This window comes from Salarias fasciatus, chromosome 3 (assembly GCF_902148845.1).
Source record: "Salarias fasciatus chromosome 3, fSalaFa1.1, whole genome shotgun sequence".
In the NCBI taxonomy this organism is placed as follows: domain Eukaryota; kingdom Metazoa; phylum Chordata; class Actinopteri; order Blenniiformes; family Blenniidae; genus Salarias; species Salarias fasciatus.
This window is the reverse complement of record NC_043747.1, coordinates 28185064-28210372: the sequence shown is the minus strand read 5'-3', so window position 1 is coordinate 28210372 and position 25309 is coordinate 28185064. Positions and strand designations below refer to the sequence as shown.

Genomic DNA, 25309 nt, shown 5'->3' with positions numbered 1-25309 from the left:
AGCAGGCACCGGGACCAGGTCTGACTGACTGCTGACAGGGAGGACCAGACTGCTGCTCCGGTCGCACAGAGACCAGACGGCCCTGAACAGGGAAGAGGTGAGGAGTGACACCCCCCAACAGTCGGAGCACGAACACCTCTTGACACTGGTTTTAACAAGGAACCGTTCTGTTCAGCTGCTGAGACGTGTTGTAACATATAGTGTGAATCAGAGGTGTTAGTTTCAACTTCTGACCACATTTCAGAGGTGATACTGACAGAAACTAAAAACACGCAGAGACTAAAACCTCCAGATCACTTCTTCTGAGTCTAACCAGAGAGAAGCAGCTGGTTCTCATCCAGATCCTCCAGAGAGACCAGGAGGAGAAGCAGGACGCTGACTGGACGATGGAGGGAAGACGTGTTCTGCAGCTGCTCTGTAAGAACTGTTCTCTACAGGTTCTCCTGTCTCCTCCACCTGAGAACCTCAGACCAGCTCCTCTCTCTCTGCAGGTCTGACCTTCACTCTCATCTCCACCACTCTGCCATCTCCTCCAGGTCAGTGAACGCCTCGTTCCTCCATCACATCTCATCCAGTTTGTGTGTTGGTTCCAGGTTCTGAGTCCCGTTCTGTCCGTCAGTAGAACCACAGACAGACTCGATGATGGATCTTTAGCTGTAACTTGTCTTGTTCTCCATCTCTTCATGAACGTCTTTAATCAGCAGGACTGACTGTGAGTCCCAGCAGGTCTCAGTTCCTTAAGAGAGAATCAGTGTCTCTGAGCTGTGAGGAGGACGGATGGACAGTTTGGAGGAAGAATAGCAGAGAACAGAGGAGTTCATGTGGAGATGGGTGGGGAGAAGCTGCTGGTTCCTCCTGTAACATCACGGGACTTTACCCCAGAGACAGTGGAGTTTACTGGTGTGAGTCCAGAGAGGGAGCAGCTGGAAGCAGCATCAACATCACTGTAGCTGGTAAGAGTGTGTGTGTGTGTGTGTGTGTGTGTGTGTGTGTGTGTGTGTGTGTGTGTGTGTGTGTGTGTGTGTGTGCGTGTGTGCGTGTGTGTGTGTGTGTGTGTGTGTGTGTGTGTGTCTCAGATGCTGGACTCTGCTCTCTGTGTCCAGATACAGTGGTCCTCCAGAGTCCAGTCCTCCCTGTGATGGAGGGACAGGACGTCACTCTGGGTTGTAGAACCAGCGCTCCCTCCACCCTTTCAGCTAGTTTCTTTAAAGATGGCGTCTTCATTGGGACCGAGTCCACAGGTCACATGACCCTCCGCCATGTTTCCCGCTCTGCTGAAGGCCTCTACAGGTGTAGCTTCAGAGGTGTTGGAGAGTCTCCACCCAGCTGGATCTCTGTCTCAGGAGTTAAGGTGAAGACTGCTTCAGTAGGTGAGTGTCAGTTGAAGGTGCATTGTGTCCAATGGGGTTCTGGGAAACGTCTCTCAACATGTGGCATAGTGAGAGTCGATTGTTTAAGGTGTTTATTTCACCTCTACAAAGATCCCAGTGACAATAAATACTTGCAACATTGACAAGAACAAAGTATTTCCAGATTTACCGAAGGCATGTTCTCTTGGAGATTTCTGCTGTGCTCGACTGAGAGCCCTCCACTGACCTGCACAACTGGTTCAGAGGAGCGGAGAACCAGGAAGTTGTGAGCTGTTTCCTGTGGTGTGTGTGTGTGTGTGTGTGTGTGTGTGTGTGTGTGTGTGTGTGTGTGTTTGCGTGTGTGAGGGAGTGTGTGTGTGCATGCGCGCACTGCCAGCATTCATTGACGGGGCCACACCGTCACAAGGACGCAGGACACCAAGAAATGTGTCCCTTGGGTTTTTTTTCTGGCGCTGACACAGGGACCAGATCCTGGTCGATAAAAGCCTGGAACGTGAACAGAAGCTTGAAAACATTTCAAAGTTTCCAGATCCTCTTTAAATCCTCCCTCAGACTGGAGCAGCACCTGCTTCAGCTCCAGGTCCAGGTCCAGGTCCTGGACTGTGGCTGGTGTATCAGATGCTGTACTGCAGTCCAGTCCAGTCCAGTTTGACCTGCTTCAGCCGCCGTCTTCCCAGAACCTGAACCTTTAACTGCTGTGACGGGAAATTTCTCTTCTGCTGTTTGTGTCTCAGGTGTAGGATGGAAGGACCCAAGCACAGGCAGTCAGGCAGAGTTCAGCTAGTTTATTCGCAGGATTCCAGAGAAACAAATGCAGGGCAAGCTGAGCTGAGGTGCAGGCAGGGACACAGAATACACGGACAACCCACAACGAACCGACCAGACACACCAGGAGAGCTAGACTTAAATAGGGGTAGACGCAGGTGAGGCACATTAGGGAGTTAAGGAGGAAGGAGAACATGAGGGCAGGTGACTTGACAGGAGAACAAGAGGGCAGAAAAACACAAAACAGGACCCGAGCGCCCCCACATGGCCACAGGGGCACAGGGTGTGACAGTTTGTTGTTCATGTTGTGTTTTTCTCAACACCTTAATCTGTTGATTCGTAAATTTTCTCAGCTTCAGGAGGGTTTTCTTCCATGGAGGGACATTTCTCACTTTTTCTCTGAATGACAGACTCGATGATGGATCTTTTGCTGGAACTTGTCTTGTTCTCCATCTCTCCATAAACGTCTTTTATCAGCAGGACTGACTGTGAGTCCCAGCAGGTCTCAGTTCCTTAAGAGAGACTCAGTGTCTCTGAGCTGTGAGGAGGACGGATGGACAGTTTGGAGGAAGAATAGCAGGAGACAGAGGAGTTCATGTAAAGACGGGTGGGGAAAACCTGCTGGTTCCTCCTGTAACATCACAGGAATTTACCCCCTGGACAGTGGAGTTTACTGGTGTGAGTCCAGAGAGGGAGCAGCTGGAAGCAGCATCAACATCACTGTAGCTGGTAAGAGAAGTGTGTGTGTGTGTGTGTGTGTGTGTGTGTGTGTGTGTGTGTGTGTGTGTGTGTGTGTGTGTGTGTGTGTGTGTGTGTGTGTGTGTGTGTGTGTCTCAGATGCTGGACTCTGCTCTCTGTGTCCAGATACAGTGGTCCTCCAGAGTCCAGTCCTCCCTGTGATGGAGGGACAGGACGTCACTCTGGGTTGTAGAACCAGCGCTCCCTCCACCCTCTCAGCTGAGTTCTTTAAAGACGGCGTCTCCATCGGGACCGAGTCCACAGGTCACATGACCCTCCGCCATGTGTCCCGCTCTGCTGAAGGCCTCTACAGGTGTAGCTTCAGAGGTGTTGGAGAGTCTCCACCCAGCTGGATCTCTGTCTCAGGTGAGGAGGACGAACCTGCTGCAGGTCTGCTGCTGAGAACCTCCTTCAACTGAGACTGATTTCAGGGAACCACAAGACAGATCCTCCTCCTGGTTCCTCCTCTGATCCTCCTCCTGGTTCCTCCTCTGATCCTCCTCCTGGTTCCTCCTCTGATCCTCCTCCTGGTTCCTCCTCTGATCCTCCTCCTGGTTCTCCTCGTCCTGGTTCTCCTGGCGCTGAGTTCAGAGTTTTCTGCCACCTGGTGGTTTTCTGTCCGTACTTCATCTCCACTCTGCTCATGGTGTCGATATATCGAGGCAGAGCCAAAGGTAACTAACTAACTAACTAACTAACTAACTAACTAACTCACTCGCTCACTCACTCATCCTCCTCTCTCGTCAACAGGAGACAGTGTGCCCGTCTCCATGGTGACCGCTGGTGAGGTTCAGGCCTCTCAGGGATTGGACGAAGACTACGATGACGTCATGGCGGCGGTCAGCACGGAGCATCACTTCTGAAGTCAACCAAACTCCTTTAAACTTTATTCATGTGAAGCTTTAAACACAGCAACAGTGGAGGAAATTGAAACAAGAAAAGGAATCAAGACATGATCCAAAAAAATAATCTGAAGGTCTTCACTGTCATTTGTGGTCATTGTTTTCACTGGAAGACAATAAACATCTCTTTCTTCAGCTTTGTTTTTTTTTTATTTCTTTTTTTCATAAAAAAAATGTCAGACTCATTGTATGTGAGAAAATGTCAACAAAATCCGAAATCTTTACTCATAAAGTACCGGTAATACATTTCTATTAGCTTGTTTCCAGTCGGACTTCTTTTCCGGAGTCCCAGCTCCTCACTTCCGTTTCAGTCGTAAACAAAGCCGAGCTGTCTTCGGGTAAATTCGGAAAGTGTTCGTGTTGACTCGGAGCTTCGCTGACATGAAGCACGATGAGGCGTCCAGAGCCGCGGAGCTGCGCCGGTTTGTCGCCGACACTCTCTCCGCCGCCTCCCGGGAGATCCTGGCGGCTGTCGACAGGCTCGTGGCCGAGCTGGAGGAGGAGGCTGCCGGCTTCAGGAGGCAGGTCACCCGGCAGCAGAGGCAGCTGGAGGTCCGCTCCGTTGGTGAGTCGAGCACAGCGCTCTGTTGTGAATCTCATTACCGAACTGTACAAGTTAACATTTACATGTAGAACTACAAATACGCCCACGCATCAATACAGACTTTGACATGCATGTCATTATCTTCTTTCACCCTTTAATTCGGCTTCGGTATGATTAATTACTGTCCCATTAATCAGGTATTAATCTCATCGTTCTTTTCCTGACTGTGCTTACTATTTCTTGGTCCTACGTGTCGTTCAGCGAATTTAACTTCAATTACTTAGCAACAAAGTGGAAATCATTATAATCTATTTGAGCCGAATTGAGAAACACACATGTCTGCTTCATTTGAAATGAAAAAAATCATGTTAGTATCATCCGTAGTCTCAGTTATAGTGTGAAAACAAGAAATGCCACATATGGTTAACAGAGTTTTGTATGTGTTTTGTCTGAAGCTGTGAGGACTTATGGAAGTGAAGCAGAGCTCATCAGATTGCATTTCTATCTTCTCCACATATTGACAATTATAATGACCATACATCCTCAAATCAGGTCATGAAAATCAGCGGAGTTGTATTTTTCCAGGTGCTAAATGCAGGAGGAGCTCCAGTCCTGCTGAGGAGAACCCGGACTTGACCTCTCCATCCAGGTCTGGACTTATTAAACCTTCTTTGCAATATTTATTCTATTTTAAGTGTTCTGATTCTGACAGCAAAGCTGGTTGCTTGTTTTTTTGTGTTCACTGGTTTCATTGTTATTTTATTACTCGTGTTTACGCTCATTTTTTAATTGTTTTATTATTCATGTTTTATTTTTATTTAGTTTTCCAAGACCAAAGAACAAGCCAAACAACACCCCAGCTCAGACACGTAAACTGAAATAAGAGGAACTTCTGTGACATTCAATAGAAGATTTAATAATAAAGTTAATAAACAGTAACGTTATCAGTTATCCGTCCTGATGAGGTCCACGTCGGCCAGCAAAGAACCCTGAATAGTGAAAAACCTTCCCACTGAACTCATCCTCATGAAGCCGAGTCTTTCCATTTGTCTGACTGAGGTCATGTCTGACATCCACTTCTGAAAGAGGGAGGAGATGTCGACTTCCTCTCCATGTAAATCAGTCTTTAGGCACCAACCATTGCAGCATTCAGGCTGTGAGCTGAAGATGGAGAGTTCAGCCTCCGGTTGGACAGGTCTGTTTTAAACTCTGGAAAACCAGTCTGACATTTTGTCCCAGAATTCCATGAGAGAGAAGCAGAACCAAAAGGCTTGAGACAGTGCAGCTCCACACACTTGACATCCGCCAAACGGCGGTGAGGCCGAAGGGACAATCTTGTTCACTTAATTTTACAGTAATGAGGCAGGGAACGATCTTGAGTTGCATGACTGTATCGTATTTAAACTCCTGAATGTAGAGCTTCCCTAATCCCATACCTGGCAGCTTGAAATTTGGAATTTGGCCTCAAACAGAATCTCTGACCTGCAGGTAAGGGAAGTGGTGTGAGTGGTGTAACTGAAATTTCACTCGCAGTTGAAATGAAGCAAATGGTCCGCCTACATACAAACCTTCAGTAGCAGTGAGGCCCCTCTCCCTCCATACATGAGAAACTCGTCTGATGTCAGAGGTTTAAAAGAATGGTTGAAGCCATCGGTTGTGTGTCCAGAGGTCACTGGCAAACTCAGGGCTCTTCTCATCTGAGTCAGAAATCCAGTTGAGTTTTTATTAGTGCTGCCAATTTTAATCGCGATTAATCCATTGAGGTCTGCCAATTGGGTCAAAGAAAATAACTAGAGGATAATAGTGTTTTTTCCTGACATTGGGACTGATTTATGAGGATTAGATTCTTCATTGCGATTAATCTCAACTTTAAAAAAGTTAATTGTTGACAGTCCTCCATGAATTAATCACGATTAATTGCGATCAATGCGATTAAATTGCGGTCAATGCGATTAAAACTGACAGCACTAGTTTTTATATTAAAAAAAAAAAAAAAAAAAAAAAAACTTGACTTCGAACAACGAGGCTGACAGTGAGGTCTTGAGGCTCCAGATTGAGACCTGGGGGGAACTTCAGGGGTCGACCTGCCAGGAGATTTGTGCTGCCAATCAATGCTGGTTTAACTGTGCCTGGAGAAACATGTCAAACAGAAATGACAAAAAACTATATAAAAAACAGCTAAAAATTTACCGTATTGGCCCGAATATAAGACGATGTTTTTTTCCAGAAATTGCATCCTCAGAAGTGGGGTCGTGTTATAATCGCGGACTTACGGTAGATGGTCAATACGCATCCGCGCCGCTAGATGGAGCCAAAGTATCACTGACCAGAGAGCGAGTGGAGCGATGAAATGAGATCAAATGATCTGATGAAAAATGGCGGATCATCTGGAACAAAGGGGCTGAACGCTGGACAACTGAGCAAACAACAGAGGCGAAGTTATGATACCAACTTTAAACTGATGGTGATCAACGCAGCAGAGTCATCAAACTACTGCCAAGCCGCCAGGAGATATGGTGGAGCAGAGCCTCGTTCTTATTGGAGAGCACAGAAAAAAAACGCCTCCAGATGCTAACACTATGAGAAAAGCTTTCCGTGGTCCCGAGAGACGCTTCAGAGAGACTGATAGAAGGGTGAGAGAATACGTTTCTGAAAATCGGAAAGACGGAATGCCCACCACCAGAGCCTGATTCAGCTGAAGGCACTGGAAAGTTATTTACATCATTTATGCAGTTTTGACACCTTGAGGTTCTTATTTGTTGCTTATTGTTTATTTTGAGAAAGAGAATATATTTTTTATTCAATACTGTAGTAATATTTTTTCATTTCATATCTCGTGAAATGTTATCTCAGTTGTGAGTTTTTGAGTTTATAATAATTGTTTAATAAAAAGTTGTTTTATGAGTGACCTTACTGTCTTCAGCATTTTTTTTTTTTTTCACAAAATGATCTTTGAAAAATAGGGGTCGTATCATAATCATCTTATATTCGGGCCAATACGGTACTATTGCAACAACACATCATGAGTAGGGTAAAGGCCTCAGTATACTACCCCGTCGCCGCCACGGCGTTCCTACGCCGGTGTTGTGCCGGCCGAATGCCTGCCGAGATCTGCATCCCCTGGTCGCGGGAGCACGTCCGCTCCGCTAAAACGGAAACTATGAGACACCAAACTGTTTTCTACGGCAAAGTACTTTTTGATAATGAAAAGATGCTATATGAAAGCTTGGATTTCTTCGCAATTGAAGCATTTGATTTAAGTTCAGATTCGAAATTCAAAATGTAATGCCGAAAAATATGTCCGAAGCTCATTTATTTACAATAAAGACAGGATCGTTTATTCCACGTTTATATAATTCACGTGGTTTGATTAAAAGACCCGCATCTGTAACGTGTTTTGTGTGTTTTGACCTAAAAATGTCCATAACATTAAAGAGGGGGATGCATTGTTCGGCTGGACACACTTTGTCTCTGTCGAGATTTGCGTGTCCTGTTTTTTTTTTTTTTTTTTTTTTTTTTTTAAGGGGGGGCAAATAAGTTTCACGTGTACCAAACCATGTGAATTATATAAACGCGGTACTTATTTTGCCCCAGAAAACCAGGGGATGCCAATCTGCCGAATAATGCATCCCGCCTCTTAACTGCTGTTAAGCGGGGGATGCAGATCTCGGCAGGCATGCAGAATTCGGCACAACACCTGTAAAGGCCTCAGTATACTTCCCCGTCGCTGCTACGTCGTTCCTACGACGTAGACGTCGTAGCCCTACGACGGGCTACGTCGGGCTACGTCGGGGCTTGACGTGCGCCTCCCGAAAATTGTGACTTCGCGTCGTTTCGACGCGTGGTGACGTGAACGTCGAGGGCTGTGATTGGTCCGCTTTCGCGTTGTTTATAGAATAAAGTAGAATTCACCAGAAATGCTTTTCTGATCCGAACAGTGCTTCGGGAGAAATTGAGATCCAAAATTGAGCAGCGCACATCCCCATACTGTTAGCAGTGTTAGCACTGTTAGCAGACAGGGCTACGTGTATAGCCGCTCCGAAAACGGCTTTAATCGTCCAAAAGCTCATTAGTTTCACCAATATTTCATCACGGTCTGCTCAGCCTCTCCTCCACCACAGCCCGGTGTCGCCAGATATGTCATATATGCAGATATATGTTCGGTAAATGCACGCGTGTCTAGATACGTACGTCTAGAAATCTATGTGTATAGATCTATGTCTAGGTAAAGCCGGAGCTACGGAAGCCACATTGTTGTTGTGACTGCTAGCGGCTTGGCAGAGGAGGGCGTTCCCTTGACGCAGGAGCAAGATATGTTCAGTAGCGGCGTAGGGTTGCCGGCGTAGGAACGCCGTGGCGGCGACGGGGGAGTATACTGAGGCCTTAACCCTACGCCGCTACCCTACGCCGCTACTGAACATATCTTGCTCCTGCGTCAAGGGAACGCCCTCCTCTGCCAAGCCGCTAGCAGTCACAACAACAATGCGGCTTCCGTAGCTCCGGCTTTACCTAGACATAGATATATACACATAGATTTCTAGACGTACGTATCTAGACACGCGTGCATTTACCGAACATGTATCTGCATATATGACATATCTGGTGACACCGGGCTGTGGAGGAGGAGAGAGAATAGAATAAAGTAGAACTCACCCGAAATGCTTTTCTGATCCGAACAGTGCTTCGGGAGAAATTGAGATCCAAAATTGAGCAGCGCACATCCCTATACTGTTAGCAGTGTTAGCACTGTTAGCAGACGGGGCTACGTGTATAGCCGCTCCGAAAACGGCTTTAATCGTCCAAAAGCTCATTAGTTTCACCAATATTTCATCACAGTCCGCTCAGCCTCTCCTCCACGACAGCTCGGTGTCGCCAGATATGTCATATATGCAGATATATGTTTGGTAAATGCACGCGTGTCTAGATACGTACGTCTAGAAGTCTATGTCTATAGATCTATGACTAGGTAAAGCTCCGAAAACGGCTTTAATCGTCCAAAAGCTCATTAGTTTCACCAATATTTCATCACGGTCTGCTCAGCCTCTCCTCCACGACAGCCCGGTGTCACCAGATATGTCATATATGCAGATATATGTTCGGTAAATGCACGCGTGTCTAGATACGTACGTCTAGAAATCTATGTCTATAGATCTATGTCTAGGTAAAGCCGGAGCTACGGAAGCCGCATTGTTGTTGTGACTGCTAGCGGCTTGGCAGAGGAGGGCGTTCCCTTGACGCAGGAGCAAGATATGTTCAGTAGCGGCGTAGGGTTGTCGGCGTAGGAACGCCGTGGCGGCGACGGGGGAGCATACTGAGGCCTTTAGTGGGTGAACAATCCACCGCTTGGTGAATTCTGCTTCACAATGACAGGAAGAGCCGACATCCAAGGATCAAAAAGCGACGTCACTATGAACGCTTGGCTGCCACAAACTGCCAGTTATCCCTATTGTAACTTTTCTGACACCTCCTGCTTAAAGCCCAAAAAGTCAGAAGGATCAGTCAGTCAATATTTTAGCTTCTAAATGTCAAACTGCGGTAAAAACCCCAGATAAAGAAGTTCATCAAAAAGTGTGAAAGCTGACTAAGCTGTTTTTGGTCTTCATTCTGTTAAAACTTCTTACTCTGACAAGAAAATCTGACTGATTTTAATTAGATTAACAGATTAGTGACTGTTGAAGTAACGCCTGGTTTGTGCTCTGGGGGGCAGCAGTGAGTCAGACTCAGCAGCCTCACAGTGACTCACTGCACCCTCTGGTGGTCCAGAGTGGTATCACAGGACGGACTGTCAGCAGGCTGGTGACAGATGGTTATTATTTTAAACATGTTCCTCTGTCAGGTCGTCACCTCCGCAGCGTCGGAACGGAAGAAGGACGTCCGGCACGCGTCGGGACCAGGAGAAGAAGAACCACATCCAGCTCAGGGTCCGGGTCCTGGACGACCCTCAGACCGCCGTCCTGTCCAGCAGCGGTACGGAGTGTTTTTTCAGGGCGTGTCATGTGTCTGAAGGTGACCTTTGACCTGGAAGCCCTGCTGGTTCTACGTCTCCCTCAGTGCTGAAGAGATGTCCGGTTCGGGAGCTGCGCTGCCGTCCGGACCTGCAGGAGGCCGACTTCGCCCTCCTGCTGAGGACCTCCTTCCCTCAGCTGGCCGCGGGAGACCGAGCCTTCGACGTGCTGACGTCGGACCGCCGGAGGAGGCTGCGGCCGCTGGAGCTGCGGCGTCTGACGCCCGGGGAAATCCACCGGAGCGCCGGCAGCAGCTCCTGCAGGAGGTGCACCGTCCACATCCGCCTGAAGGAGGTCCGTCTGCGTCCATCTGTCCGTCTGCGTCTGTCCGTCTGTCTGCGTCTGTCTGGCAGGGTGAAGGTCTGACAGGATCTTTTCTTCCATCAGGAACCTGCAGGCGTCTGCGATCAGCCGACCGGCAGCTCCGTCAGCGGCCCTGAAGCCGGCGAGGAAACCTGCCGACGGCTCAGGTGAGTCAAGACCTCGTCTCCATGGCAACGGTTCCACCGAAACACATGGTTTCCAGAGAAGTTTAACGTTTAAAACAAATGAACACACTCATAAAAAACAAGGCTGTTAGCAGGTTAATTTTTCTGAATGTCGCTGAGTTGCATGTTTAAAACTGAGAGCAGAGGAGCTGACAGATGTTCTCCAGATGTGAGGAGCAGGACAGGAGCTGCCAGATGACAGTCCCGGGCTGACCTGGTTCTCCTCAGAGAGTTCTTTCCTCCTTGTGTTACATTTCTTTCTTCCTGATTCCTACAGTGAATCTGTTCCTGAGGTCAAAGGTTCCGGAGCCGGGAATTCGTCTGAGACCGAGATGGAACCAAGTGATGAAGTTCAGGAGACGTCTGGACCAGCTGTGACCTCTGGAACGGAGAACAACGGAACCGATGAAGGAGAACCCAGCAGGAACCGGAGACCAGAACGGAGTGAAGACAAACCCAACAGGAGACCAGTTGGACTCCAGCTGGGACCTGCTGGACCTGTTGATCCTGGTAGACCTGCTGGATCTAATGGACTGGATGGACCTGCTGGTCCTCTGGAACCTGCTGGACCTCCAGAACCTGCTGGACCTCCAGACCCTGCTGGTCCCAGTCAGATGGATCTGGAGGAGGAGGTCTCTGAAGTCTCCTGTAGACTCTGCCGGTCTGTCCTCGGCTCGGAGGCGGCGCTGGTCCGACACGTGTGGAGTCTCCACGCCAGTGAATCAGTCTGCGGCGTTTGCGGAGAACCTTCGGCGTCCGTGGAGCTGCTGAAGGATCATCTGCAGGACCAGCACCGATGCAGCGGCAAGCCGCTCCCGGCGGTTCCTCACTCGGCGGCGGCGGCGCTGACGGGCGAGGAGGACCTGCAGGAGGAGCGCCACCGCTGCTACATCTGCCACCAGGAGTTCCCGCTGAGGGAGCAGCTGAAGACCCACCGCCGCACTCACAGGAACAGGAAGTCGCAGCAGTGCGGCGTGTGCGGCAAGTCCCTGAGCGACTACCGCTCGCTGTCCCGCCACATGATGATCCACTCCGAGGAGCGGCCGCACGGCTGCCGGCTCTGCGGGAAGCGCTTCAAGCTGGCCGGGACCCTGAGGCAGCACGAGAAGATCCACACGGACCGCCGGCGCTCGCACCTCTGCCACGTCTGCTGCAAGATGTTCCTGACCGGCCGGCAGCTGCACGACCACGTGATGACGCACGGCGAGGAGAGGCTGCACCGCTGCGGCCGCTGCGGGAAGGCCTTCGTCAAGAAGGGCGCGCTGACGGCGCACATGCGCGTCCACACCGGCGAGACGCCGTACCGCTGCCCGCACTGCGGCTGGGCCTTCCGGTGGAAGAACAACCTGGCGGAGCACCTGAGGGTCCACTCGGGCGTCAAGCCCTACGTGTGCGGGATCTGCGGCAAGGCGTGCGCCCGCAAAGTCTACCTGACCGTGCACATGAGGACGCACAGCGGCGAGCGGCCGTACAAGTGCTCCGTGTGCCAGAAGGTCTTCACCCAGGGCCACTGTCTGAAGACTCACATGAGGAGCCACCAGGGGGCGCCGGCCGCACCCTGACCGAGCTCCTGCTGGTCACGTTCTGCCGTCAGCACCTCACTGCTCCTCACAGGAAAACAAAATAAAATTAAAAGCATTTGATCTCACGTTTAATGGAGTTCAGTTTTCTTCCCTTCTCTTCGGCTTTATGTTTTCTGAGAACATTCTCCCGTTAGAGTAAATATCCCTGTTGGAGTCAGGAAATAGGACCAACAGTCGTTGCCCCGCCGCTCCCCTCCTGCTATTGTTAGGTAAACCTGTTGAGCTACTGCCGTTCTAGCAGTCTTGTACCACTAAGTGGCGCCTTGTAAGTGCAAGTTTTCCAACAGTTTTACTGATATTGTCGTTAATCAGACAGCATGAAAAGAGTATAATTGCAATGAATTTCCTTGAGCATATCGTCCATCCAGAAGGCAGTGGAAAGTCTTGATCCCTGGAACATTTAGAACTGTTCTACACCTCCATCAGTTTGGGCAGTTCTTATAAAACACAATTAATCTTCACCAACAGTTCCATACCAGAATTAGTTCCATTGCTCTTTTGCTCCTTTTCGGGCAGTTTTGGTGTTGTTTGACTGTCCTGCAATGATAAAGTGCAAAATGGTTCATTTTGCTAATTCTTCTTCTGACTTCTTGTTTTGTATTCTGCTGGTAAAAAAATAAAAAAAAGAATGTTAAAGTGAAAAATGGCATAGATTTTATTTCAAAATATTTTTTACCCGACTTTCTTCTGTTTATCTTGACCTGGGACAGCTGTGGCGTGTGGAAAAGTAGGATCCTTGCAGAGTCTCCCACAGCGCCGTACGGCCTCAGCAACAGCGCCAGAACCGGAACCGGACCATAACCACAGGGTGGCTGATGTGAGCCAACAACATTAATTTTAATGATTACTGATTACTTGCCTGCATCAGGTCTCACAAATGGGTGTGGTGTAGGGGAGTGACGGGTGTGGAGGTGTGGGGGAGTGGTGCAGGAGAGTGACGGGTGTGGAGGTGTGGAGGGAGTGGTGCAGGAGAGTGACGGGTGTGGAGGTGTGGAGGGAGTGGTGCAGGGGAGTGACGGGTGTGGAGGTGTGGAGGGAGTGGTGCAGGGGAGTGACGGGTGTGGAGGTGTGGAGGGAGTGGTGCAGGAGAGTGACAGGTGTGGAGGTGTGGAGGGAGTGGTGCAGGGGAGTGACGGGTGTGGAGGTGTGGAGGGAGTGGTGCAGGGGAGTGACAGGTGTGGAGGGAGTGGTGCAGGAGAGTGACAGGTGTGGAGGTGTGGAGGGAGTGGTGCAGGAGAGTGACAGGTGTGGAGGTGTGGAGGGAGTGGTGCAGGAGAGTGACGGGTGTGGAGGTGTGGAGGGAGTGGTGCAGGGGAGAGACGGGGTGGGTGGGGGCTCATCAGAGGAGACTGGAGGTTCAGGCGTGGAGCTGTCAACTTTCTCTTCATTTCATTCCCAGGTCTTTGACACAGAGACAGATGTGACTTGGACTGGAAAGATGAAATCAGTGATACATGTACACATCAAGCATTTCAATTCAATTTGGCTTTATTTATATAACGCCAGTTACAACAGGGACTTTCACAGAGAAAAACCAACGGGTGGGGTGAGGAGATGGAAAGAGAGAAAAGGAGAGGACAGACAGACAGGTTTTCTGAATGCATTTGCATTTTATCCATTTCCACAGAGAACATCTCCAGAACTCGGACGTGGTGTGTTCTCACGGTTCTTCTACTCAGGACCTTTGACCGGCATTTTGAGAAAGTGTCGCGTTTGCCAGTCTACCCGATGACAGAGTGTTTCTAATCATATCTGGTTTCTGACCATCTTCATGTAATTGGCACAGTAAAATTCAATGAAAGATTTGCCTTCTCACTTGAAATCATTAGTTTAAAGTGGAGCCTCAGATTGCAGCCGTCTGGATGTTGAAGTTCCAGTGTCAATAAAAGCTCCCTGTTCAGATGTCCTGTCACCCTATGAGGCGAAAGCAGTCCAGGCGTCCTGCCCGGTGCAGGTACATCAGCGGAACCAGGACCTCGCTGGGTAAGTTGAAGAATAATCCAGCAATCCGAACCACGCACCTCACATTGGCCTGCATCGACTGTGACTCTACCACAACGATTGGCACAAGTAGTCCTAAAATTGACAGTAACAGTATTCCCAAGATAGCTGTGATAAGAATGAACGCCCTGTGCTTGGACTGGTCGGTCTGTTCCCTGTCCCTGTCCCCGCCTCCTCCCCCTGGCCCTGGTCGAACCAGGACCAAGAGGATGGAGACGCTGCAGAAAGAGAGGATGGCAAATGAACAGCACAGAACGCAAATCTGTAACACAACGGTGAGAAGACTGTCGGACGTTAGGATCGTACATGTGGACAGGAAGCTGAGTGCCCAAACACATCCGGCACTGATGTTCCTGATCCAGACCCCACGGCCGGTCCTCAGCCCTCTGTAGGTGACGGGGTGAACCACAGCCAGGTAGCACTCCACACACGTGAGGATTTGGAAGAAGACCTGCCCGTAGAAAATAATGGCAGTAAAGTATCGCCCCACGAGCATCAGCCATTCGTCAGAGGAGGCGACGCCGCAGTAGTACAAGACCATCCCTAGAGTAGAGACCACCTTCAGAACTGCTAGGTGGATGGCGAAGATGTCCGAGTGGCTGGTGGAAGTGAGGGAGGGCTGCTGACGCCACCGTCTGTACCCCAGGATGAGGACGAAGATGTAGAGAGGGAGGAGGAGGACTCTGGAGGCATTCAGTATGCTGAACACCACTGTGCAGTTTGAGTTGTTATCTTGGTGATGGACTGTGACCAGGGAGGAGTTGGAGGCGTTGGAGGCGTTGAGCGACATGTCAGCTGGTCCGAGTGTGGATGGAGGCCTGAAGACGAGCATTTCATTAAGTTAATTCACATCACATGTCTGACAATTCTACACACTCCTCACTTTGACCCAGCCTGCCAACCAGCTGGCCAAACAGCCAACCAACCAGCCAGCTAACCAAACAACCAACCAGCCAGCTAACCAAACAACCAACCAGCCAGCTAACCAAACAACCAGCCAGCCAGCTAACCAAACAACCATCCAGCTAGCCAACCAAACAACCAACCAGCTAGCCAACCAAACAGCCAACCAGCTAGCCAACCAAACAACCAGCTAGCCAGCCAGCCAACCAACCAGCCAGCCAACCAAACAACCAACCAGCCAACCAAACAACCAACCAACCAGTCAGCTTACCAAACAACCATCTAAAAAAACAACCAACCAGCCAACCAACAAGCCAACCAGCTGGCCAACCAGCTAGCCAACCAAGCAACCAACCAGCTAGCCAGCCAAACAGCCAACCAGCTAGCCAACCAAACAACCAGCCAGCCAACCAACAAGCCAACCAATCAACCAACCGACCAGGCAACCAACCAAACTGTCTATTTCCACAACAACTGCGTAAGTGCTGAAAACAGTGTATTTTTTATTCGAAACTGCTTCTGACATGTACAACCAACCTCCTTCACATCAAATCAAACCACTCTGGACTTTGTGAAACTTTCACTACTGATTCCCTTCAACAAGAACACAAACTCATCAGTTTAACGTGTCAAAGCTCACGTTTACCCTTCACTGTCAGACAATTTTAACTTCTCATCTCCCCACTTTCCGTCCAGAGTTTTAAAAGCTGTCAGAATGATGGAGCTGTCCACACGTCTGCTGATTTGGACCTTGAATACATCCTTGAACTTTCTGATTTAAAGCATCTAACCATGTTCATTTTTACTGCCTGATGTTAAAAAAAAGTCTTGAAATTTAATTCAATAAATAACAAGCTAAACATCTGCATATCACTGAGTGTTGCTACGAACGCTAAAACCACATTTAAATCACAAAGTACCTCAGTAGAGTCTGACTGTCCTCCGAGGCGGTTGTGTTTCTCCATTGACTGCCATGTTCTGAAACACTTGAGAACAGACCTTTCTCCTTCATTTTTAATAAACAAATTAATTTCTGAATGCGTGAGCCCCGTAGAGGTCAGATTTCACCATCGGAGGCATCAGCATTTGAATGAAATGACGATAATCTGTTCAGAGAACATACGAAGAAAACAGGCGGAACGCATTAACTGGTCATGGCGTCACTCTCACGGTACGTCCTGTTTCCTCCTGACTCACTCTCATGACTTTCTGACGGTCAATACAGAGGTGAAACACTGAGATGGAAGGTTCTGGAAAGAAAACGGAACATGTCAGAGTTCTGGAATGTGTCAAAGTTCTAGAGCATGTCAGAGCTCCGAATGTGTGCAAGTTCCACTATGGCTTGTACATTTGTAGTATAGAAAAGTTCTATGTTTGAGTGTGACAGTGACTATGAGAGTTCTAGAATGTATTGCAGTTCTATTTCTTTTTTCTGGACATACAATGTGTGTGTGTGTGTTTGAAACTTCTGTATCAGGTCTCTGAATGTGTAAAGGTTCTAGAATGTGTCTCTTCGAAAGTGTGTAAGGGTTCTGGGATAAATCAGATCTCTGAATATTTAGGGATTCTAGAATGTGTCAGTTCTAGAGTGTGTGAGAGTAGTGTGTGAGACAGTTCTAGAATGGGTCAGAGTTCTAACGTGTTTCAGAGTGATGGTGACTATGAGAGTTCTAGACAGTGCTGGTCAAGTTACTTGGAAATAGTCATTTGTGACTGATTATTCTCCAAAAAAGTAATCCTGTTACTACACTGGTTTCTTCTATTCAAAAATAATTAGTTAATTTTTAATTTTACTTACTTCTCAAAAACATGATGCACAACGTGTTCGATTCTTGTGTCCTTATCAAACTTTTTATTAGTTTCAGTCTTTTAACTTTGTGCACATTACATCCACCGCATTTTAATGAAACAAAGTTGCTTTTCTGCATATTCCAGCACACCAATGTTGGGCAAGTTACTTTTAAAAAGTAATTTGTTAGAGCTACTAAGTCATCTTCCCTCTAAAGAAAAACTGAAGTTTTAAATGATCAGGTTATTTTGGAAGAATTTTATTGATCAGACTGGACTATCTGTGGCCTCTAACCCGAGACGAATCCGACACCCTGACCTGGAGGTTCATGAGTCGTGACCAGTTTGCATTTCATCCGTCGGTGCCGCTCATTGAACCGCTCCATTAACGACAAAATGCGTGAAAGGAACCAAATGGCTCATGAACAAAGAGATGAGCATTCAAATGAAATCAGATTGTTTTTTCTCTGATCAACCGTCTGCACACATCAGCCCCGACAGCGACTCAAAGAAAGACAAATACGTCAGGGTTCAGTCTCCAGCTGTTTATTTAACAGTATGTTGAACTAGATTCAGGACCGTTTACCCGGCAGAGACAGTGCTTTGGCGTTTTCCTCTCAGAAAAGCTTCATGTTTACACAGCAATATTCTGAAAACGGTGTCAGGCCACTGGCTGGTGCTGTTGGTTGTTTTTATAATGAAAAAAGTTACGTAAACGGATACAAAACAGTCTTGCGTTTTCACTTGAAACCGTTGCCGTGGAATGTGTCCTGCATAACACAGGATGATGAATACAGAGTGAACAAAACTGTGGTCAGAAGAGAGAATTCATGATGAAAGCTCAAAATTTGAACATCGAATATAAAGGTTCCAATTAGAAATTGACAGAATGTAGAGATCAAACCTTTATATTCAGAATATAGAATGTTACATTGAGAATATAAAGCTTTGAGTGTAGATTCATGAATTTGGTGTTTTGAATTGACAAAAGTTCAATAAATAACAATAGTAGAACTTATGAAAGACGTCCCCAGAAACATTTGGACCAGCAGAGTGACCCCAGTGTTGCTCAGTAGTTCAGCTGCTCAGTGTGTAACTCAATGACATGCTACATGCTAAATGGTTTCAGGGGTTATAGACCAGAGATGCTACATGCTACATGCTAAAGTGTTTCAGGAGTCACAACTCAGCGATGCTACATGCTTAACATGATTAAAATCGGACTGATACACTCATTAACAGTAAGCTAGCATCTATGCACTGCACTATGCGTACTGTAGACTGTGAGGATGCTGGAGGTGACATAGCGTCGTCACAGAGGCTATGTGGAGGTGGTTCGTGTAGTTTCCACGTATCATTTGCATATGGAGTATAAATTAAGCTTAAAAGCATTTCATAAGTACTCAAATCAGCAGGTATCTAAAGGTTAGTTCTCATGTCGGTCCTGGACATTTGCAAAAGGGGAATTGTTGCATCCCTAGTGTTGGACCGTTGACCTGAAGCAGTGTTTACAGCGGGGCAGTTTATTGGCTCGGTGCAGAAAAAGAAGGGGTAAAACCAAACTGCTGGGCAGCGTGAACCAGACCACCAATGTAATGGATTCACAGCCGTCAACGGCGCTCAGCATGTCCAGGTTTTCCAGGGCTTCGCACACCAGCATCCCGCCCAGATACAGCCACAGCACGGCCATGATGGCGGACATGGTGTGAAAGGCCCTGCGCTTCAGCTGGTCCCTTTCCCCGCTCCCTTCTCCCGGCCCCGGACGAATCAGAACGCAGAGAACAGAAATGCAGCAGAACGACACGACCACGAGGGCGAAGGCCACCAGGCAGAAGTACAGGACCATGGTGATGAAGTCGTCGCTGACCAACACTAAGATGGACCACAGCATGCAGGCCAGCCAAATGCAGCCGACGCTGATGTTCCTGATCCGCACTCCGCCGCCACCGGTCTTTAGGCGCAGGTAAGCGACGGGGTGGGCGACAGCCAGATAGAGCTCCACACAAGTGAGCATGTGGAACTGGATTTTCATGCACCAGGTGGTGTCAAAAAGCTTTAAACCGTAGCTCATCAGCTGCAGGTGGCCCGCAAAGGCACCGGCACTATAGAGGGCGCACTGCAGGACCGACACTATCTCCATGGCAACCAGGTGGTAGGTGAAGACGTCGGAGTGGCTCGCGGCACCCGAGGCTGAGTTGTGCCGCTGCCGCCACTGTCTGCAGCCCAAGTAGAGGACGAAGGCGTAGATGGGGAGGAGGAAGACGAAGTTGACGGCCGAGAAGGCGGTGAGGATGGAGATGCTGATGGTGGTGGCATGGCAGTCCAGAGGAGGCTGCCAGGAGGTGGAGGAGGGGGGAGGAGCACTGAAGAGAGGAGAGGGGCTGGAGGAGAGGGGAGCAGCTGGAGTGAAGAGGAGGAGCTGTCGGAGAAGGGAGGAGCTGGAGGATAAGGGTGGTGCACCGAGGACCGACTGGGTCATCTCCATGGTACCTCCAAACAGGTTTGAAAGACAGAATAGACGCACAACTGTAACACACACAGGAACGATACACAACCTGTAACACACAACTTGTAACCTCCAGTCAGTCTGTCTCCAGCCCGTTAACCTCAAGCGTATGTCCCCAGCCCAATCAGTTCCAGTCAGACGTGTATTTGAGGAGCAAAATAAACAAAGCGAGTCGGAAGAAGCAGACGCTTTAAGAAAGAATGAGAACTTGTCTGGTAGCCAGATGTGGAGTGGAAAGGAAGTGCTGGGGCTCAATGACAGATGGTCAGAATACTACCATGGTTGTTTGTGGTTTGTCGTTAGCTGTAAGCCAGTTGCTGAGGCGTTTTCGGTCCGCAAATTTCTTCTCTGACTTGTCTCGCCAGTGTTTGTTTCAGCCGACAGCGCCCCCAAAAGAGCAGCTGTTGTAATTGCATGACACTGTCTGTGTGCTGGTGTGCTCTCAAGAGGGCAGTTTGCAAGCAAGCTGAACCAACTAAAGGTCGGACCCCCCCCCCCCCCAAGAGTGCGGACTATTCTGGTGTGACAGCAGCACCAGTCTGTCTCCAGCCCATTAGTTCTCATGCTCCAGCCCAGCCTTTGACTGTGCTGAGCCACCAATGACCAGCAGAACTGTTAAAGGCTCGCCTCATCCCGTCTCCATGACACCTCGCCTCATCCCATCTCCATGACACCTCGCCTCATCCCATCTCCATGACACCTCGCCTCATCCCATCTCCATGACACCTCGCCTCATCCCGTCTCCATGACACCTCGCCTCATCCCGTCTCCATGACACCTCGCCTCATCCCATCTCCATGACACCTCGCCTCATCCCGTCTCCATGACACCTCGCCTCATCCCGTCTCCATGACACCTCGCCTCATCCCGTCTCCATGACACCTCGCCTCATCCCATCTCCATGACACCTCGCCTCATCCCGTCTCCATGACACCTCGCCTCATCCCATCTCCATGACGACTCGCCTCATCCCGTCTCCATGACACCTCGCCTCATCCCGTCTCCATGACACCTCGCCTCATCCCATCTCCATGACACCTCGCCTGATTCCAGTCTTGTCGATGTGTATATTCAGTGTGCTGAATGATTGATTGTATATTGATAGGTATATTTAAATATCACTCACCTGCGTAGTCTGTGGTGGAAGTTCAGTGGTGTGTCTCTGGTGTGCTCTCCGCCTGTTGTGTCTCCGTCTGTTGTGAGTCTGCTCTGCTTTATAGCATGTCTGCTGTGACTGGATCAACTCTGTGGACTTCTTTGCATGCTGCATAAATTGTCCTACATTTTCCAAGCAATTTCAGCAGGCAAATGTTGGAAACGGAAGATTGAAGAAACACTCCAACCGTCACCAAACACACACTCGAAGGGAAAGTAGTATGAAATGTATTCAACAATTTCAAGAACATGTCAGTACTTTATCACACATATCACATATTTACCCCAATCCTACACAAACACAGTAAAATATCAAAACAAATTTCAGCATGATCCCTTGGACTTGATCCATAGGACTTAATCCTCAGGGCACAAACCCTAGGGCCTGATCCCCAGGGCCTGATCCCTAGGACTTGATCCCTATGACCTGATCCCCAGTGCCTGATCTCTAGGGTCTGATAGCTCGGGCCTAGGATTGAGTCCATTCATTCCGAGCGGCTCCCCTTTGGTGCTGTACTGTGGCGGCACACTGCTCCGAGAAAGACAATGGATTAAAAAAAGAAAAAAACATAAACACACAAAACTGCTTTACAGTTTGTGAGTTTCTGTTTGGAAAACAGTTCTGGATAATGCTAATGACAGTAGCACCATGCTTTACTGGAGAGACCAGTATCTGGATATATGCTCCTGGGACTATTTGAAATGTGAAAGATTAGGCCCTGGTCAGTGTGACGACAGCTGTAGTAAACAGTGCTCAGTAGATGGACACTCACAACAATGTTTTCCTCCAGAATGTAAAGACTCCCAGTCCAGATTCTCCTGGTCCTGGTCCAAGTCCATAGAGTGTATTGTTCTCCATGTTCTCCCACTGTTAATGTTGGAGTGTACTGTTCTCTGTGGTTTTGTAAGAAAAATAAACAGCACCGTGGTGGACCAACATGAGAACTGCATTTTTTTCAGTCTTTCTGCTGTTGCTGTGAAAACAGACATCACATTCCAAACGTTGCTGTGTAAACGTGAAACTGTACTGAAATGAAAATGCTAAAACGATACGTTTTCCATTTGAAATGTCATGTAAAAGGTAAACATGTCACATTTGGAGGACGTAATTCAATCACAAACAGTTATTACAAATACTTGATTGAATATATTTGTTTTTATTATGTAATGCGTTTAACAGATTCACATGCTATTGTTTTAAGTGTGCGTGCGTCAGTGCGGCTTGCTTCCCTCAGAGTGTTTGGTCCTCTCTGAGCCTCCGTAGCTCAGTGTGTGTGTGTGTGTGTGTGTGTGTGTGTGTGTGTGTGCGCGCGCTCTGTACTGATGGTGAGTGCAGCGTCCCTCCTCTCTCATGTCTCGCGCTCGTTGTTCTCATGCCTGTTGTTGTTTCTCCACTGATGACGTCACACGGTTTCACGCGGGGCAGTCGCTCTTTTCGCGCGCTCTCTGCCCTTTCGCGCGGTTCGGGCTCCTGGCTTCAGTCCGAGCGGCGCCATCTTGGCTCCTCACAGAACTTCAGAGGTGTCAGGAAAACCAACATTTCTCGTCCGTGAGGATCCAAAACGTGCTCGTTTCATCTGAAATTGTTAGTAATGTGTGCTTAGATCAAGCAGGAACTCTCTGTAACTGACATTAAATCATAATAAGGCAGTGTCACTCTCTCAAATCACAGAATTTGGTCATTTTATACATGTTTTGTGTCTTCGGTTCATTTTCCCTGGACTTATTTAATGGTATATGGATGAATTTTAAGTGTGGGAGTGAGAATGCAGTGATACCAATGACAGCATTCCGTGTTGTACTGTACAGAGTACTCATGATATTTTTAAAGGGAGGTTGAAAACACACCTTTTTAATCAGGCTTTTAACTGACCTTTTATAGTCCTCTTATTCCATTCTTATTTATGTAATTTTATTGCATTTTATTATGCACATTCAACTTTTTTTTTTTTTTTTTTTTTTTTTTTTTTTACTTTATAATCCTATCTTATTATCTTATTTTAATTTCGTGTCATATTTTATTATGTTTTAGCTGTTTAATTCCAGTGTTTCCTCAGGGGGGTCCTTCACACCGGGAGTTGGTGCTGGTCCAATGCTGGGGTTACTGTGCCCGGGTACTCTGGTCCTGGCTGGCCTGGGGGCTCCACACTTTGGTGTGCGAGTTCCCATGGTCTGTCGGGGTCGGGGGTCGGGCGCTGGAGCCCCAGTTTTAATTGACCCTCGACTTCCCTTGGTGTGGGGGGCCCCACTGGTGGCGTTTTCCCTACGATGCTCAGTGCCATGCCATGTCTCCTCTGTTCTGTGCGAATTAATGGTAGAGTGTGAGTGTGAGTGTGAGTGTGAGTGTGTGTGTGGTGCATACTGTTTGATGGCGCGGTTTTTTATTCTTTTTGTTTTTATGACTGTTTTTAATGTTCAGCACTTTGCGTTGTTTTTATTAATATGAAAAGTGCTATATAAATAAAATCTGATTTGATTTGATTTGATTTGATGAACTGGCAGCACAACATTTTATAAATACTCAAAAGTCTACTAGTGTCTGTTCTTTTAAAAAGTAGTATCTGTGCATCCTGAGGAGAAAGATATGATTTGTTACAGATCCGTACACTTAAATAGATGAGATGAGTGTCCTTGTGCTCTGAGTTTTGCTCTTCTGAATATAATACCTTGTTACCCTCTAACTTTCACCTTGTAGCTTCACATGATGTAATCCATATTTCCATCTGGTGAAAGCAAGGCCATCTTTCATCAGCTGCAAATAAATCAGAGGTTTCTTTAATTTGAACTTGAATTAGCATGAATACAGACGCTGAGGACATTTTTTCTAGTTCAGTTTTTTAATGTGCTGCTGTCAGCTTTGATGAAAATAAGACTTCTGAGACAATGTCTGTTCTCACAGATGATTGGTGGAGGATCAGAGGAACGCTGCTGCAGGACGGCGGCATTATCGACTGAAGAAGAAGAAACATGACTGAACCACAGAAGGTGAAGATCGCCGTCTTTTACCCTCTTAACTAATTAATATTACTTTGCAGTGAGAGATAACGATGGAAACAAAGGATTCAATTCCTCCACTAACATCCAGATTAAAGAACATTTTCCTCAAACATCCAGATTAAAGAGCATCTTCCTCCACTAACATCCAGATTATAGAGCTTTTTTTCTCTACTGACATCCAGATTACAGAGCATATTCCTCTACTAATGACCAGATTATAGAGCACCTTCCTCCTGACGTAACTTCAGTTATTTAAAGTGAATCACTGCAGTTTCGTCTGATTTGTCCTCTGTAACTTTGTCACAGAAAGAGAAAGTGACCCCTCGACCTCGAGCTCACCACTGTGAACAGTGCCACAAGGCTTTCCGGACCCCAGCAGAGTTAAAGATCCATCAGAGGGTTCACACCGGCGAGCGGCCGTACGCCTGCGATCGATGCGACAAGAGCTTCACGTCGGCGCTGTACCTGAGGAGACACCGGCTGACGCACAGCGAGGAGAGGCTGTTCATCTGCGACCAGTGTGGGAAGAGCTTCCTGACCTCGCACCACCTGAAGGATCACCAGAGGCTCCACACGGGTGAGAAGCCGTACAACTGCCAAGACTGCGGGAAGAGCTTCACCCAGCTGAGCAGCTACAGGCACCACAGGAACCTGCACACCAAAGAGAAGACCTTCACCTGCATGCACTGCGGCACCGTCTTCATCAGCAGGAGCTCGTACCTGACCCACCAGAGGATCCACACCGGCGAGAAGCCCTACCAGTGCAAGTACTGCGGGAAAAGCTTCTCCGTGTCCGAGAACCGTCTGCGTCACGAGCGCATCCACACGGGGGAGAAGCCGTACCGCTGCCGGTTCTGCGACCTGGCCTTCGTGACGGCGTCGGCCCACACGGTTCACGAGCGCGTCCACACCGGCGAGAGGCCGTACGGCTGCGAGCGGTGCGGCAAGACGTTCAGTCAGATCGGAGACTACAAGACGCACTTGAACACTCACACCAAGGAGAAGATCTACTTCTGCGACCGGTGCCAGAAGGTCTTCTCCTCGGTGAGCGCGTACCTGCGGCACGAGAACGTCCACACGGCGGCCAAATGCTACGTCTGCAATCGCTGCGAGAAAACCTTCACCCATCTGTCTCTGTTCCAAACACACAAGCTCGTGCACACGGGAGTGAAAGCCCACGCCTGTGTCCTCTGCGACAAGCGCTTCTACACATCTGGAGATCTCCGCAAACATGGGCGCGTCCATGCCGGAGAGAAGCCGTACTGGTGCGTCAAGTGCAACAAGGAGTTCACCTGGAAGTCCCAGGAGAAGAACCACAGGTGTGTCCAGGTAAGTGTGGAATAACACGTGTTGTAGCAGGCCGGGACCTGGGATGGTCCACTTCTTCTGGGAACCTGGAATTCAGCTTGAGTTTGGAAAGCTACATCAACTTAGAGCGTGAACTCTGCAAAACTGTGGAAACTCCAAATTCAAGTCAGTCTGTCTCTTTAGGGTGTCATCATGTGAAGTAGAAGAACACAACAACTAGAGCCCAGTTCACACACATCCTTTTAAATCACGAAAC

The 25309-nt window shown here is 48.3% G+C and overlaps 3 protein-coding genes across 3 annotated transcripts; all 3 read left to right on the top strand.

Annotated features, from left to right (window-relative positions):
* The first annotated feature begins 318 nt into the window (after positions 1-318).
* LOC115409121 (uncharacterized) lies at positions 319-3859 on the top strand. The gene is made up of 6 exons (XM_030120122.1): positions 319-417; positions 492-536; positions 2616-2864; positions 3000-3239; positions 3305-3547; positions 3624-3859. Exons 1-6 carry the CDS (start codon positions 387-389, stop codon positions 3734-3736), a joined length of 921 nt encoding a protein of 306 aa, XP_029975982.1. The 5' UTR covers positions 319-386; the 3' UTR covers positions 3737-3859.
* Positions 3860-4095: 236 nt separating this feature from the next.
* LOC115408897 (endothelial zinc finger protein induced by tumor necrosis factor alpha-like) lies at positions 4096-12994 on the top strand. Its single transcript, XM_030119865.1, has 6 exons — positions 4096-4340; positions 4905-4968; positions 10156-10286; positions 10371-10618; positions 10712-10794; positions 11090-12994. The coding sequence occupies exons 1-6, from the start codon at positions 4157-4159 to the stop codon at positions 12372-12374; spliced, it is 1995 nt and encodes a 664-aa protein (XP_029975725.1). The 5' UTR covers positions 4096-4156; the 3' UTR covers positions 12375-12994.
* A 10721-nt stretch (positions 12995-23715) lies between these two features.
* Positions 23716-25089, top strand: LOC115382772 (zinc finger protein 239-like). Its single transcript, XM_030084661.1, has 2 exons — positions 23716-23733; positions 24052-25089. The coding sequence occupies exons 1-2, from the start codon at positions 23716-23718 to the stop codon at positions 25087-25089; spliced, it is 1056 nt and encodes a 351-aa protein (XP_029940521.1).
* Positions 25090-25309: the final 220 nt, after the last annotated feature.

Coding starts and splice junctions, on each gene's coding strand:
- LOC115409121 (XM_030120122.1), top strand. CDS start 387: ATGGAGGGAAGACGTGTTCTGCAGCTGCTCT. Junction 418..491: donor ACGTGTTCTGCAGCTGCTCT/GTAAGAACTGTT, acceptor CTCTCTCTGCAG/GTCTGACCTTCACTCTCATC. Junction 2,865..2,999: donor CATCAACATCACTGTAGCTG/GTAAGAGAAGTG, acceptor CTCTGTGTCCAG/ATACAGTGGTCCTCCAGAGT.
- LOC115408897 (XM_030119865.1), top strand. CDS start 4,157: ATGAAGCACGATGAGGCGTCCAGAGCCGCGGAGCTGCGCCGGTTTGTC. Junction 10,619..10,711: donor TCCACATCCGCCTGAAGGAG/GTCCGTCTGCGT, acceptor TTCTTCCATCAG/GAACCTGCAGGCGTCTGCGA. Junction 10,795..11,089: donor GAAACCTGCCGACGGCTCAG/GTGAGTCAAGAC, acceptor TGATTCCTACAG/TGAATCTGTTCCTGAGGTCA.